At 33.9% G+C, this 15522-nt stretch overlaps 2 protein-coding genes and 1 pseudogene across 2 annotated transcripts; 2 read left to right on the top strand and 1 right to left on the bottom strand.

Annotated features, from left to right (window-relative positions):
- The first annotated feature begins 3030 nt into the window (after positions 1 to 3030).
- Positions 3031 to 4206, top strand: LOC120124431 (protein NRT1/ PTR FAMILY 5.7-like). The gene has a single exon (XM_039143108.1). The coding sequence runs from the start codon at positions 3031 to 3033 to the stop codon at positions 4204 to 4206; it is 1176 nt and encodes a 391-aa protein (XP_038999039.1).
- A 1777-nt stretch (positions 4207 to 5983) lies between these two features.
- Positions 5984 to 9216, top strand: LOC120124430 (annotated as a pseudogene).
- Positions 9217 to 10344: 1128 nt separating this feature from the next.
- Positions 10345 to 13761, bottom strand: LOC120124370 (proteasome subunit alpha type-3). Its single transcript, XM_039143071.1, has 9 exons — positions 13613 to 13761; positions 13490 to 13529; positions 13297 to 13380; positions 13115 to 13188; positions 12828 to 12999; positions 12639 to 12685; positions 11997 to 12062; positions 11519 to 11609; positions 10345 to 10673 (listed from the first exon to the last, which is right to left on the bottom strand). Exons 1-9 carry the CDS (start codon positions 13714 to 13716, stop codon positions 10602 to 10604), a joined length of 750 nt encoding a protein of 249 aa, XP_038999002.1. The 5' UTR covers positions 13717 to 13761; the 3' UTR covers positions 10345 to 10601.
- Between the last annotated feature and the right edge of the window lie 1761 nt (positions 13762 to 15522).

Below are 15522 nucleotides of genomic sequence, written 5' to 3'. Positions count from 1 at the left end.
CAAAAATATCACCCTTTTCGAATTAATTCCCAGTATGTCACCAATTCCAAAATAATTACTAAAATGTCACCCGGTCAACGGTCAACGGGTCGAGTCGGGTCAACGGGCCGGGTCGGGTCAAAACCGGTCAAACCTTGAATATAACCAGTTAAACCGGTCATTTTGAGCTTCCCCACGTGCAGTGGGGGCGCGTGGGACAGTTTCTGGTAGCGCAAATTTCACGAAAAAATTTCTAAAAATTATTTTGAGCGATTTCGAGATACTTACAAAGATCGGTTCAAATTTTTGAACGGCGGAGAGCTCGATTTCATAAAATCGGAAACTTTGACTGCTTCACCTCCCCACGCGCCGCCATCGACGAAGACAGAGGATGACACCGGCGGACTCGGAATGGCACAAGGAACACGATGGTGCGGGAGGTGTCGTAAACGGATCAACGATCGGCGATGAATTTAAGATTTTCTCGGCGATTGAGCTAGAAAAACGTCGAAACTTTGACTGGAAATTCCCGGCGTTTGGCATCGTTTCGCTTCAATTAATTTAAGGAAATTATTCCTCACTCGATAACGAACACGATGGTGGTTTCAAAACGACGATCGAAATTTGGACGACGTCGGGATCATTGTAGGAAGTTGAGGTTGAGAGAGAGGATTTTGGGAGCAATTGGTTTCTGAAACCAATTGCACGTATATATTAACTAAGCTTACCAACATTTCTTGGGTAAATTCAGGGCTTAGTCCCTGAATTTCCTTTAACTCTAAAATAAGCTTCACATTTTTAAAATCTTTCAATTTAGTCCCCAAAGTTCACTAAATTACTTAATTAAAACTTCAAATTACAATTATATATCTTTTTTTTAAATTTCCGGTTTGTTATAATATTTCTTTAATATTTTACTTATAAGTCTATTATTACTATATATATTGTAATTATCTTTATCTAGTTATATTTTTTTATACTTATAATAGTTTATTTATATACCTATTGTTAATATATATATATTCTTAATTATTTTTATTTGATTATTTCTTTATTTACGTAATATATCTTATAACTTTATATATATATATATATTATTTTTTATTATTTTCATTTTTTATTTATTATTATATTATTTTAAAAAAAATATTGTGTCTTTATCATTATTATTACTAAACATTATATTATATACTACTAACTTAGAGAGCCCATTTTTTGTTTTATTTCTAACTAAAGTCTCTCCCACTTTCCTCTTTTTTTCTTATTTCTGACTAAAGCCCCCCACTTTCGGTGAAGTGAGAGGGTAGCCTTTCTATTTTTAAATATTTGTTGTATATATACATATATAGCTTATTTATTTTATTAATACTTTGATATATATATATATATATATATATATATATATATATTTTCTTTTTTCAAATATTACTATATATAATTATTACTTTACTATTTTTTTCTTATCTTATTTTTTTATTTTATTTTTATTTTTTCCTTTTATTTTATTCTCTTTATCTTATTTGTTTTCTTTACCTTGTTTATCTGACACAATTCTCGATTTTTTAAGGATATTTTCAAATCAATCTATGGTAAGTAATCATGATCAAATTTTACCTTTTTATTTAAAATTACAATTTTCTTAATTTAAGACAACTGAAAATTATGTGGTACTGAAAGGGCGGTTCAAGGGTGCTAATCCTTCATTGACAGTAACCGACTCCTGAACTCGACACGTTTCTGGTACAACGCAGATCAGGTAAAATGGTGTCCGACCCACCTAAATTCGTTTTAAAGTGGTCGGTGGTGACTCCAATCCACATTTTCCTAAGTCGAAGCCCAATTCCGGGTCCAACCGAAAGACGGTTACGATAGCAATTTTTAGGGGCTTGTGGATTTCTTATATTTGAGAGGTTTGTTCAGAAATTCGAAAAGTGAGAAACATTATTTTGAGAATATGAATAACAAACCTCAAAGCTAGCCTCAGCGGATGGTCATCAAGGAGATTAGAGTATTAGCACGTCAAAAATTTAAACTGATTTTAGTCGACTTTGAGCTAGTTTCATGAAAATCAAATCAAAGGAGAAGAAAGAGGAGTGAAATATAAACATTTTGGTATTAATCTTACCGATAAATACTACCAGTGATGGGTAATGATTGACAGTCAGTGGCGGCCGTAAATTTGCAATGCTGAAAAGTGAATTGATTAAAAGTTTAGTGACAAAATCGACATACTCTTAAAAGTTCAATGCTTAAAACGATATTATTTTGGGTAACGATAATCAAGACAAAATGACATCGTTTTGTTGACATCATTATAGTGACGAAAAGATTCATTCACATCATCGTGCCGCTAAAATTTAACGACCCAGTGACATAGTTTAAATCAAATCCAAAGTTTAATGCTATAATTGAAGGGTCTGAAAGTTTAGTAATATAAACGATACATTGCCTATAGTTCAGTGGTATCTTACCCTAAAATTATGAATTAATTGCATTACATGTACTCAAAGTATGACTCTTATTTTAAATTGGTCATTAAACTTTTAAATGCTCTAATTGCATCCATAAGCTATGGATATCATTCTAAATTAGTCCTTAAACTTTTGAACATTTTAATTTCATCCCAAACTATAACCTTCATTCTAAATTGAACCCTAAACTTTTTGAGCATTTCGATTTCATCCCCAACTATATGTATATACTAATCACATCCTTAGTTAATAAAATCGTTAGGCCAAGTTATATTATAATATGATTGAAAAAAATTAGGTTAAACTATTGTTGAAACTAATTCATATTCAGATGAATTTGGGGATGAAATTTGAATATTCAAAAATTTGAGAACTAATTTAGAGGTTCACAGTTTAGGGATGAAATTAGAATGTTTAAATGTTTAAGGATTAATTTAGAATGAGCGTCATAATTTTGGGATGGAATTAGAATATTTAAAAGTTTAAGGAACAATGTAAAATAAGGCTCTAGATTGGGGACATATGATGCAATAAACTCAAAAATTAATTAAATGGCATTTTTTTTTGGTAGGGTTTGCTGATGTTGTGGCTGTCTAGTACTCCTGTATCTCTAGGAACGAGTAATAGAACACTTTACATAGCTCTATTGTTAATACTAGTTGGCTTAGCCGGAGAAGAAGCTTCTCTACCATCAATTTTAGAGAAGCAGTTTGAAGACGATGAAATTGCTGTCGATGGGAGGGGAACGGAAAAACAAAAGAAGAGAGAGCATAATCGTATTGTTTGGGGTCGTGCTAATTTATGGTCCTATGGTGCTGCCTTTCTCGCAAAATTCACATATTGGATGCTCTTACCCAGCAATCTCGGATGGGAGCAAAGAGTCAAGGATTCTTTCATCGCCGTGGCTGTCAGTTACGTGGTTTTCATCTGCGGCAGATGCTGTTACGAACTCGGACGTCCAACCAGACTACCGGTTGCTGCTCGATTCAAGGAGGCGACGAGGCTATTCAAGTTGATCCCTCTTTGGCTTTTATTCATCCCTTATACTTTAGTGGAAGCAGCAGGATCCACTGTTTTCATCCTTCAGAGTTATAGATTGGTTAATCCCAGGATTTCTCGATCTTTATCAGAAGAGATTCCCCCGACTTCGCTCTACGTGTTGGGGAAATTCACAAGCTTTTTAGTATCCGCGTCGGCTAGTTTTCTAATCGACAAGGTTTGGAGAAATGAGAACAAGCAACATCGTGCTAGATACGTGAGAATGAGCGTCGGGTTGTTGATCGCTTCCGGTTCGTCGCTAAGTTCTTGGCTAGTTGAGACCCGGAGATTGAAGTTAATCGGGGAGGAAGAGGATCCCATGACGCAAATTCCCATGACAATCCTATGGCTAGCTCCTCAATTTGCCTTGTTAGGGATCGCCAATGGGCTGATTAAGAAGGGGCTGGCTGATTTCTTCTATGACCGTGCACCGGTTTCCATGTGGGATCTTGAGTTTCTAGTCAATAGTGGCGTGATGTGCATCGGGTATGGTTTAACTGCAGTTGCCCCTTTCCTTGCAGGAGGCTGGATCGCCGACGAAATTAACGACTGTCGTTTCGACAAGTACATGCGGATGCTTACCTTTTTGAACATCGCTGTCGTGCCTGTTTACATATTTTTCTCACTTATGTTTGATTGGAGCATACCGGAGAAGGTTAATTGGAGAGAGATTGAGATTGAGATGGAGGATGTTGAGGACGTGCGCCTCCAATTATAATTATTCAACTCTTTCATTCTATTAGTTTTTCCTACGTGTGTTGTATACGCGACTAATCATATTCATGTTAATCTTATAATAAAAATAATCTTTTATATTAGAATCTTGATTATTTCAAAGAAAATAACTTATAAAGTTAACATCAAATTTAAGATCCATCTTTGATAACTCAAAATTAATATATTTGACAATTAATTTCTCAAATTCTAAATCTAGATATGATTTTTTTTATTCAAATGCTCAAATGTAACTCGACTCAAGCCGTATATTAAGTTGCCGCACGGAATACTTTCCTCTAGACTCATACTTATGTAGATATGTGTTTTATACACGTATCACATGGGATTATCATTTAAAACAAAGTTTGTATAATACTCTTAAACGAGTGGTATTCTAGTTTTTATGTTCATATTTGGGTTAAAATACCTTTTTAAAGTATGTAGTTTTCTTAAAAGAAAATGAAAAAAATGTAATTTTAAAATTAAAGGGTAAAATATATTTTATGTCACTCAAAATTTTCAATATTTATATTTTAGCAACTCAACTTTAATTTTTTTACTTTATCATTAAACTTTCAAATTTCACTCATTAGGATCACTCGACTAATTCTAATACCAAAATTAAAACACTATATTTTGGGACTTTTATTTAAGAAATTTCCCTAAAATTTTAATCTTTTCCCTTTCTTTTTTTTAGTTTGGTTATCTTTGAAATAAATAAAATTATAAATTCAAATTTTGATCTTATCTTGATCTAATATGCAATCTTTATCATCTAATCATCATGAAATTGGGATATTATTTTCTTTCTTTCTTAACCTTTCTACCGTTTGAATTTAAAAGAAAATACTATGTTTTTGATGACTTAAAAATATCCCAAAAAGATGGATTTGAGAGAACACAAAAGAATTAACAATATTAAAGACTTAATGAATGAATGACTAAAATAAACAAAATTAAAAATTTTAATAATAAATTTGAAAGTTTTAAAACTTAATGATCAAAGAAGAAACATCAACAAAGTTAGGAGTGGCAAAAATGTATTTTAACCAAAAATAAAGGCAATGGAAATTCAAAAGGGAGAGAGGTGGAGGTGGCGTGAGCTGAGTTGGTGAGTGAGCCTCTTCTCTCTCCTATTTTCCCTCTCCTTTTGCCACTCCACTGCCCTTCCTTCTTTAGGTTTCTACTCCTTTTCCTTTCCCTTTTTCAAAATAAAGAGATAAATTCAGAGATTATTCGCCCGATTAAAATCAACTCTCTCTCTCCGAACTACATTTTTACATTCTCTTCTATAAATTCCAAACAAAATGTGGCTTTCTGGAGTTGATTTATTCATGCTTTCCTTTTTCCGATTCTGAGTTTTTCCTTTTAACAATTTACCTTTTTTATCCTTTTCTTTTGCTTTTGGTTCTGGAAATCCGTGATATAGACATTTAGGGTTTTGGATGAGCTCTGCAAACTCCTTTGATCTTCAACGCATGCAGGTAAGAACAGCTTCTTACTTTGAACTTCGGTGCTTATATTTGATTATTTTGATGCTCAGTTGTTAGATTGTTCTGCTAAAAAATTATGGAATGTAAACAAAATTTGAGCTTACTTGTAGAAATGATTCCGGAAATGCAATTCGTACAAAATAGGAAAAAAATCATTTAGGAAGGACAATGAAAAATGTGATTTTCGGAAAATTTAAAACCATCATATTATTAACGTTTACAATTTATAATATATTATTTGTCAAAATTGATTGATAAAATAGTATAGCTGAAAATGTTACTTTAATGGAGTAGGTTTTAATATTACTATGGTTCGCATCAATAAATGCAAAGAACGAACAGGAAGTAAGGCTTGGGGGGAAAATCGAGAAAAATGGAAATTTAATTCGTACTGTAATGTTTGGTTTGGTTTTCACTTAATTCAATTTGGGGAATTTTAAGCATATTCGATTTGGTTTTCACTTCACTTCACCAGTTAAAACTGCAATTGTTTGAGTCGATTTCTAATTTTTAATTATTTTACTTTTGTAACATAAAACAACTATTCTATTTCTAAAATTTCATAAAAAAAATATTATAAAACAGTATTATTTTTAGAATTTAGAAAAATGTGATATATTAACTGTAATTTCTGTCGAAAACCAAATCGAACCATAACCATCCCTGATAGAAAAACAATAATCTTCTATTAAATAGATGCATTTTAGTATCATCCTAGTATTATGTTTCTGGTGCTGAAGAAATCTTTAACTTTTGGTTTTTGTAATATGGAAATAGAGGCAACGGAGCAGTGCTGAATGGTCACTCTGCTTTATCATTAGTTGAAGAAGTTGGTAGGAGAGGCAACATGAGAGAAAGCAGTCATTTGAAGAAAGGACCTTGGACGCAAGCAGAAGATGCGATTCTGATCGAATATGTTAAGAAGCATGGTGAGGGGAATTGGAATGCTGTCCAGAAACACTCTGGACTTTCCAGGTGTGGGAAAAGCTGTCGCCTGCGTTGGGCAAACCACCTAAGACCAGATTTGAAGAAGGGCATGTTTACTCCGGCTGAAGAGCGCCGCATAGTTGAGCTACATGCTAAGTTGGGAAACAAATGGGCACAAATGGCTGCAGAGGTTGGTATTTCTTTTGACATATTAAATTCAATAACTTGTTGCTTTTAACTTTCAAAGTTGGTTTTGTAGAATACAGCATTTGTACTAATTAAAAAATACATGCACGTGCACTCTCTGATATTAATTTTTATATTGGAAGATGATCATTCTTTCTCATGAAGCTAATTGATGCTTGTGAATGGTCAGTTTTTGTGATGTGCAAATGATTTGTTTACTGTGTTAATTCATGTTCCTCACTCCGTCCTGGTATGTGGAGACTCAAAATTTATGTCTTTCACAATGATTAACTTGCTTCCATGGAGTGCCTATGCATTTGATTATTTGATCCATGCTTTACCACCCATACAATATGATTTCGTTGATACATGATAAACTTTCTCCAGAACTACTGCCTGTATGTTCTGATAAATATATATTAGGTGATTGAATATCCTGCTCATTTGCATGGTCAACCAAGGATTGCCAATTCTGATGAATCTTACCTCTTTTTCCCTTGTTGCAAAAGAAAAAAAAACTTTCTTGTTGAGTTAAATTTAAAAATAGAGTGATAATAAAATAATGCTAAGGACAATATATGAACCACACCCCAAAACAGAGAGAGAGGAGGAGAGAGGAAGAAACACCAACATGTTATGTTTCAGCTCATGATACTATATGTAATGAAAAAAATATGGCAATGTATTATATATCTCTAAGATTCTAGTTTTGCATTATATTTCAGAAGATCCTTGCATAAAATAGATCCATATCTATGTAAATCTGCGTACGTGTATCCAGTCAATATCTTTTGTCTTTTTTCAATAGATATATTTTGCACTGCGAATTACAAGCAAGTTTTAGGTTTTATTCAAGCATCGTGATAAGCAAGCCATTTTCACATGCGTGTTCTCTGTAATGTCATGGATGCTCAGTAATACGGCATGAAATTCTAGTCACTTTCTTACAGTAAATTTTCCCCGAAACAAAATCCTCTCATTTGCTATTTTCTTATAGTTTGATTCAATTTTATAATCATTCCATCCCTTTATTTTCTCTAGTTGCCAGGACGAACTGATAATGAGATAAAGAACTTCTGGAACACAAGAATTAAGAGACTGCAACGTGCTGGCTTTTTTTACCCTCCTGATGTGTGCTTGCAATTAAATTTCAGTCAAGAAGAGATTCATAATGTGGCTTCAATGCCAAACCAGGACTACTTTTGTTCCAATCTCTTGCAATCGGATGCTTTTGAGATTCCGCATGTGGAATTCGAGAATCTAGAATTCAACCAACAATATTTGTCTTGTTCGCCTGAGCTTCTCAACATTCCTCCGAATACTATTGGTTCGTCCCATGGTTATGGACATATGTTCCCAATGTCACGCTCTCCTAAGCATCTTCAGGAAAGTGTCAACAATTTTATCTCAATTCCCAACCAATTGACTGATTTTGCTTGCGAGGAAAATTATGATGATCCATGCAAAGCATCTTCGCCATATGATTCTGATTTCAGTACCGATGACCAGCCATCATTTGGTATACCTCCTGGCACTGATGCCCTTCTAAACAGTCATTCTCTCCTTCTGAGCCCTTGTCTGGGCCTATGAACATGGAGCTCCCTTCATACCAATATTCAGATTATCAACAAGATAGTTGGGTTAATCCTTCGGTCCCACTACCTTTAGTTGAGTCTGTCGATTCTCTGATCCAGTCCCCTCCGGTGAAGCGAGCTAAGTCAGATATTTTTACACCACAAAACAGTGGCCTCCTGGAAGAAATAGTATACGAGTCACAGAAACTTAAAAGCTCAAAGGATGCTTCTAGCCATCAGTCTTCTACTTTGATGCTTGATGATGTAGCCAATGTTCCCCGAAAGGGTTGTGAATTAGAATCTGAAGCACACTGTGACTCGAATTCTCCACCTCATTCTGCTGCATCGGCTTTCAGCGTGCACACTCCAGGTAGTGGAAGCTCATCAGATGAACCACAATTTGTTGAGAGCATTCTGGGTGAGATATCTTTGACAACCAATGAATTTTGTGACGTGAATTAATAATATTTTGTATCAGTACAATTAATCATAACCCCTGCAGGATGCAACAAGATCGAAACATCGAATCAGATGGCTATTTCTGGACTAGAGTTTATCAGATCTGGTCAGTTTGGTCACGACATTGGGTGCGTGAGGGATAAACCTGTCGTGACAGATGTTATAGCGGTTCTTTTGGGTGAAGATTCTTCCAGTGACTACTAGCAAACTCGATCGAGGTGCTTGCATTTTTCATCAACCTTCTGAAAGTCACTGGAATTGCTATTATAATCTGTCCCCTTGTTTTTGGTGGAAGTTTTAAGATTTGTCAATCTATGAACTATTGAAGGAGTTGTAGGATAAGTTTTTCTGTGGAACTATTGTCATTTAACTTTTGCTATGCTTGACATTTGAAGCATTTGAACAAACAGTGTGTGTAAGTTTGGTTTTCAAATGTTGAGAACATTATGTTTAACGACCAAACTGGTTGCAAAGATTCATGTTGATGGTGTATGTCATTTCATATATCAGCGACTTTAGGGCTCCTCAACTAGACAATGACTGTTAAACCAAAACAGTGTTGGATTCATTACAACTTTGTTTTTCTTAATTATTAGTTAGTTGCAATACATGTCCTCTAACTATGACTCATTCTAAATTGTGCCCCAAACTTTCGAGCATTCCAAATCTTCTTAAACTATGACTCCCGTTTATATTGATCCCTGAACTTTTGAATGGTTTTGGGGGTGTTATTAGAACATTGAAATGTTTGTGGACTAATATAAAGCAAGGGTCGTAGTTTGGGGCACAACTTAGAATAAGTCATAGTCTAAGGATAACACTTAAATATTCAAAAGTTCAGATACTAATTTAAAATGAGAATCATAGTTTGAAGACATGTGATGCAACTAACTCTAATTATTAAGAAAAATGCGACAATACCCGGCTTTATGTGTCCTAACTAACCCATCGATAGATCTACCCATCAGTGACTTGCGTGCTTGTCTTATGCTCCATTTTCAGAGCATGCTTGGTTTGGTAGCACTCGAACAGAATCGAAGTGTGTTGTTTTACGATTAGAACAGCGCTCTTAACGTCATGTGTTCTCTCTCACCATGTTCACAGGGCTTAGATCGAATTACCCTACAAATCAACCCATTCGATCGAATGGTTTTAAAAAGTTCATTTCTGATGTTTACATTTTTATTCTGAATTGACCGAACCAACAAATTATGTTAACTTTTACTTCGGCTTAGTTAATTTGATTTTAAAAATTTTAGCATCGTCCAATTCAACTAGTTCAATTCCTTACTCGTTTTGGTAAAGCTCAATTGGTTCAAGTTTGCTCAATTGTTCTATCTCCAAACCCATATTTTGGATGGTTTGGTTGGTCCAAATTTGTTCCACTCTCAAACTTCTAAAACCAAACAAGTCTAACCGATCAGCTCATTGCTAAGCCTCGGTTAGGAACACCATTCAAATTGATTTAGAGAGTTTGAGAAGTACCTCTAACAGAAAATATAATGTTCAACGGTGTGCACACCAAGACAAATTCCTCAACCTTCACAGTAATTGCCAGTGATGAAGTCTATGTGATGCCTAGGAAAAACCTACAATGCAGCGGACAACATAAAGTTCAAGGTCTTTTGAATCCCTCCTGATCTTGGAAAGACCAGGCACTCACTCCATCTATTAAACCAGACGGTCCATAACATCGGGAACTTTGCAAAGATCGAAATACATATGAAAACAGAACAATATTGCTTCTAATAATATCATTAATCAGCATCCATTTCTTCCAATGCAGTTCTAGCTGCAGCCTTGGCTTCCTCCAAAAGGTCATCAGGAACCTGAAATTTTGTGAGTGTCATCAAATGGAAAGCAAATAAAATGAAAACCGATCAAGGACTTGCAAAAAATTATTTCCAAAATAACAACAAAATTCTTCAGAAGATAAACGAAGTTAATTTATCCATTGTGCTCCAAATATGGATTATAACCAACTATTTTTAGATGATAAATTCCATAGATCATTAGCAACGAAATTTCACAATCCATCACATAAAACAAACATGGAGAAAATCAAATTATCAATGAGATATATAAGTGGATAAGATAATGACACCGACACTATTTATTTCCTTCAGTATAGTAAGTGAATAGCCTTTCTACGAAAGAGAAAAAAGGTGGCAAGGAGAAAAAATATCATTAGAATTGAAAGCCCAACTGCCTAAGAGAAAAGATGAAGCTAGCATCAGCAAGTAAAAAAATGGATTGAGAACATACGGCACGGTTTTGGACAAGTGAGACGGGTTTACAAATGCTCATGTAAGATGTTATCAAATGTGAAGATGGACATGTGAAAGTATATTCTCCAAGGAACAACTAACCCAAAAATTGTTTGTTTTCTGGGTTCGGAGGTTTGAAGAATTTCAGGAATGAGAATCCTATGACATATTGGGTATCTCTAAATAGAACAATCCAAAAGTTAAATAAGGTGGCTTCTACATAAGGATTACATTTCTCCCAATTTCTGAAAAATTCAAGACACTCCCATTGAATCATAAGAAACTAAATAAAACAAAGCATAATTCAATTCATAAAGCCATCTGCATGTAATTGTTGTTAGATTTTCAAGCTGGCGAAAAGGGAGAAAGTGAAGTGATGTATATCCATATTGGGTGCCTGGAATTACCTTCTGATGTTGTTGCTTTGACTCATCACAGACCCAACTCATCTCCAGTTCAAAGGCCTTGTCCTTTGCTTCATCATGTACCTTGTAGATTCTGCTCAATGATAAATGATGAAATCTTATACATGCATTCTCAGAGAAGGGGAAATGATATCATGCATATGCATTATATGTGTACACAAATACGATTATGACAATTTGCTTGACCACATGTAGTTTGTTTCTTAAGTCATAGTAGTCGGTTATTCATGGTTGACTATTCAACCTATATTCTGATAAATGTCAAACACCAGGCTTGTCATTGTGCTAAACCAGACATTACAGAAATAAATGAGTAAAATAACAGAAAAGAATATGAGCAAGTTCCCTAGATTTCCACTAAATGCAAGGGAAAAAGAAGAAGGAAACATCAACATTCATAGAAGTAGATATAAGCAATTATCTTGAAAGGCATGGAAGGAATTAAAATAGACAAACTCACATTTTGGCTACTTCAATAACCCCTTCCCTGCACGTCATTTCTGACAGCTTCAACTTTTCAATTTCCCTGTCCACATACACAATGCAGTTGTACCCTTATAATTGTTTAGGACTAGTATTAATGAGATGAATGTAAAAAAAGAAAGATATAAACCATGGATAAATAAGGTTTAATCTTCTTTATATTTAACAGGACATAGACATTAATTTACGGGACAGAGGAATGATTTAACCAGCCAAACACCAAACCAGTTTAGTGCCAAGGGAGTGTTTCCCTTTCCATAAATCCACTTCAATTTTTTATTATCTCTTTTAGTTTCTCTTTTTTACAAATACAAGTTTGGAAACTCATATAGACCAATCAGAAAAACTTTGTATGATGAGAGGGAGGCAGAAATGTTTTGGAGATCACGTTTCAGAGAAAATAAATAAAGTCCAACAAAGGCTTTTCAATTGGGTGTAAAGCATCTGGCAAAAAAAGGACATAAAAAGCAGGAAAGATATCCATTAGCTTCAAATAGATGAAGGAAAAAAAAACAAATGTTCCAACTTCCATTGCTCCAATAATTTCATCTAATTAGCTAGCACGAGTAAATGAATTCCTTCAAGTTTCACAGGATAAAAAAATAGTTTTATAACTTACGTTTTCGCAGCTTGTTTTCCCTTCCCAATTGCAGCACCAAAGTATCGCTACATTAATTACAACACGAAATGCAACAAACAAGGACAAGTAAGTCGAGAACAAGCAGCGAATAGAAATAATACTAATGAACTGAGTATCAACAAACAAACAAAAAAAATATGAAGCTCTAATAGAGAGAAATGAACTGACAGAGGAGATGCCAGACGGTTCAACCATATATAATTGGGGACCATCTCTATCATAACCGCCGAGAATTATCCCACAGCCAAAAGGCCTGAGCCACCAATAAAGGGTGCATAAATGCACATAACTCGCAACACGTTCAGCAAGTTCTTTGACAGGAATGGGTTCACCGTATACGCTTCAGAACCACCAACAAATGAAACCCTTAATCAGATAAAAAGTAAAAACATAACAGGTATAGTTAAATATGAAATGTGGAAATTTATTTCAAACGGAAAACAAAAGGAAAAAACCTTTGGTAATTAGTAGCTTCAGATTTAGCGCGGGCCACAATTTGCCTTCCGTCAGCCGCTAATCCAGCCACCGCCTGAAAAGATAAAGTCAGAACTCAAAACATTAGCATCGAAAATGGGGTAAAAATTCCATCGAAACAAAGTTGAAGCTGAGGAAAAAAGGGGGAAGAAATAGTGAATACCATGCCTGAATGGCGATGAACTGAGTGGATTCTTCGATTAGAACCGGATAACATCATCTTTGATGCTATCAGCTTTTCAACTCCCTAAAATAATAGCACCCACTTTAGTCTACACGTACATATTTGCTGCTGTTTTTTCTTCTTTTTTGATTCAAAATAGGCAATTAAGGAAAAAGGAAAAGAAAAGCATTACCATTACGATCCCATCTTTACATTTTATTCCAATCACAGTTCTGCAACAAGAAAAATACTTTTGTCAAAACAAAATTAGGTTTCCGACACCCTAAAGCTACATATGGGAAAAAGAAGAGCGGACCCGCTGTTGTCGACTGCTTTGGCGGCGTACTCGATCTGGAAAACGCGGCCGTCGGGAGAAAAAGTGGTAACGGAGAGATCGTAACCAGTTCCTATGCTGCTCATCTTGTTTCTTCTTCTTCCTCTTTTTCCACTCCAAATACTTTTGCTATTTAACTTGGATTTGATTGGTATAAATAATTTTCAGCTTTTCTTTCTTCTCAAGATTTCATTGCTATGGGCCTAACTGATCCCACTCAATCTCTCCCACATGCCTTTTACAAAAGCCCTGACTAAAGCAAATTATTGGCTTCGGTTGGGCTCCAACGTTTCAAATACTTGAAATTTTGTATCATTAAGGCTTAACATTTCAAATACTTTAAACTGATTTTTCATAATAAATATGTGTCTAATATTCTTTTTATTACTTTTTTTTAGGGGGGTATACAGTTAAAAAAACTGTTAAATTACACGTGTTATATTCAATTTTTTTAAATAATATTTTAAATAATATTTTATTTTTAAAAAATAAAAAAAATATAAAAGTGACACGTGTCATTTAATAGTTTTTTTAACGGTATAAACTTAAAAGTGTAACAGATAAAAATTAGGCACTTATTTTAACAAAAAATTCTATAGGCACCAAAAATTAATTTTGACTATAGTTTAACACTTATTTTTGTATTAAGTCTATTACTAATATTTTTTATAAATATTTTAGGATGATTATAAGATAAAATTTGTTCAAAATTTCCTTAACCAATTGATAAAGAATACACACCCAACAGACCTAATTACTTGAACCCAAATCTCTAAAAATAATAATATTTTCTTTTATTACTAAATACTTTATGAACTTAACATATTATTAATATACTTAAAAATCAATCAAGTTGAAATGCGACATAAATTTAATAGTAGAGATATAAATGTAAATGTAAATATCAATATTCTTTTTGTTATCTTTTGGTTTCAAGGTTTTGTCTTGATTAATTCGAACCGACCTGCATCACACACCTAGTTTTGGTGGGTGAGTCTCTTAACATGGATTTTTTGCATACACAAAGACTCGTATTTGAGACCTTACTTAAACGACATCAAGCTATATAAGTAAGATTTTCTAACAATATAGTGACATGTAAAGATGTGCGTTGGTGAAGTTTTCTTTTAATCCCAATCAATTTGATAAAAACGTATGTTTTACTTAAATTTGATTCAATTTAAGTTTGTGATGATTTTCATCTAATCGAAGACCTGACTTGACCCAATATATATATATATATATTATTTGATCAAATAGGTATCTAACTAAAAAAATAATATAGATATATATTATTATAATTATTCATAAATGTATAGGTTATAATTATATTATTTTTTTAGTCGGGTTGAATTGAGTACTTTTCACTCTATATTCGACTAGACTTGATCTTAATTTATCTTTTAAAAATCTGACTCAAATCTATTTTTTTTAAATCTAACCTAATATGATCGGATTAAAACCTGTCAGATTTGAGTCACATCTCATAGTCTAAGGGGTTGTTTGTTTACTTCAGAATGATTAAGCGCTGAATGATTCAAATACTGAATGATTCATAGGCTCTAAATGATTTGACTCTGAATGTGACATGTTGTTTGATAATTGACTCTGAATGATTCAGAATGTACTTTTGTGCTAAATCATTCAACACTGTTTTGTTGAATCAATCAATACTGAATCATTCAGAGACGCGAAACAAACGCGTTGAATTTGACCATTAAGAGTCAAACAAACAACCCTAAGTCTTCCAAAGGTTGAGGTAGGGAGGCCATTTTCGTAGTTCATCAGAAACCCTTAATCCATCATAAACCCTATCTCTCTCCATTAATTTTTTTTTTCAATTTCGTTCCCTGTCAGCCAATTCCATCACAGAAAGCAGCTCATCTCCTCCA

Source organism: Hibiscus syriacus, unplaced genomic scaffold (assembly GCF_006381635.1).
Source record: "Hibiscus syriacus cultivar Baekdansim isolate YM2019G1 unplaced genomic scaffold, ASM638163v2 tig00110418_pilon, whole genome shotgun sequence".
Taxonomy (NCBI): domain Eukaryota; kingdom Viridiplantae; phylum Streptophyta; class Magnoliopsida; order Malvales; family Malvaceae; genus Hibiscus; species Hibiscus syriacus.
This window is presented reverse-complemented; position numbering and strand designations above follow the sequence as displayed.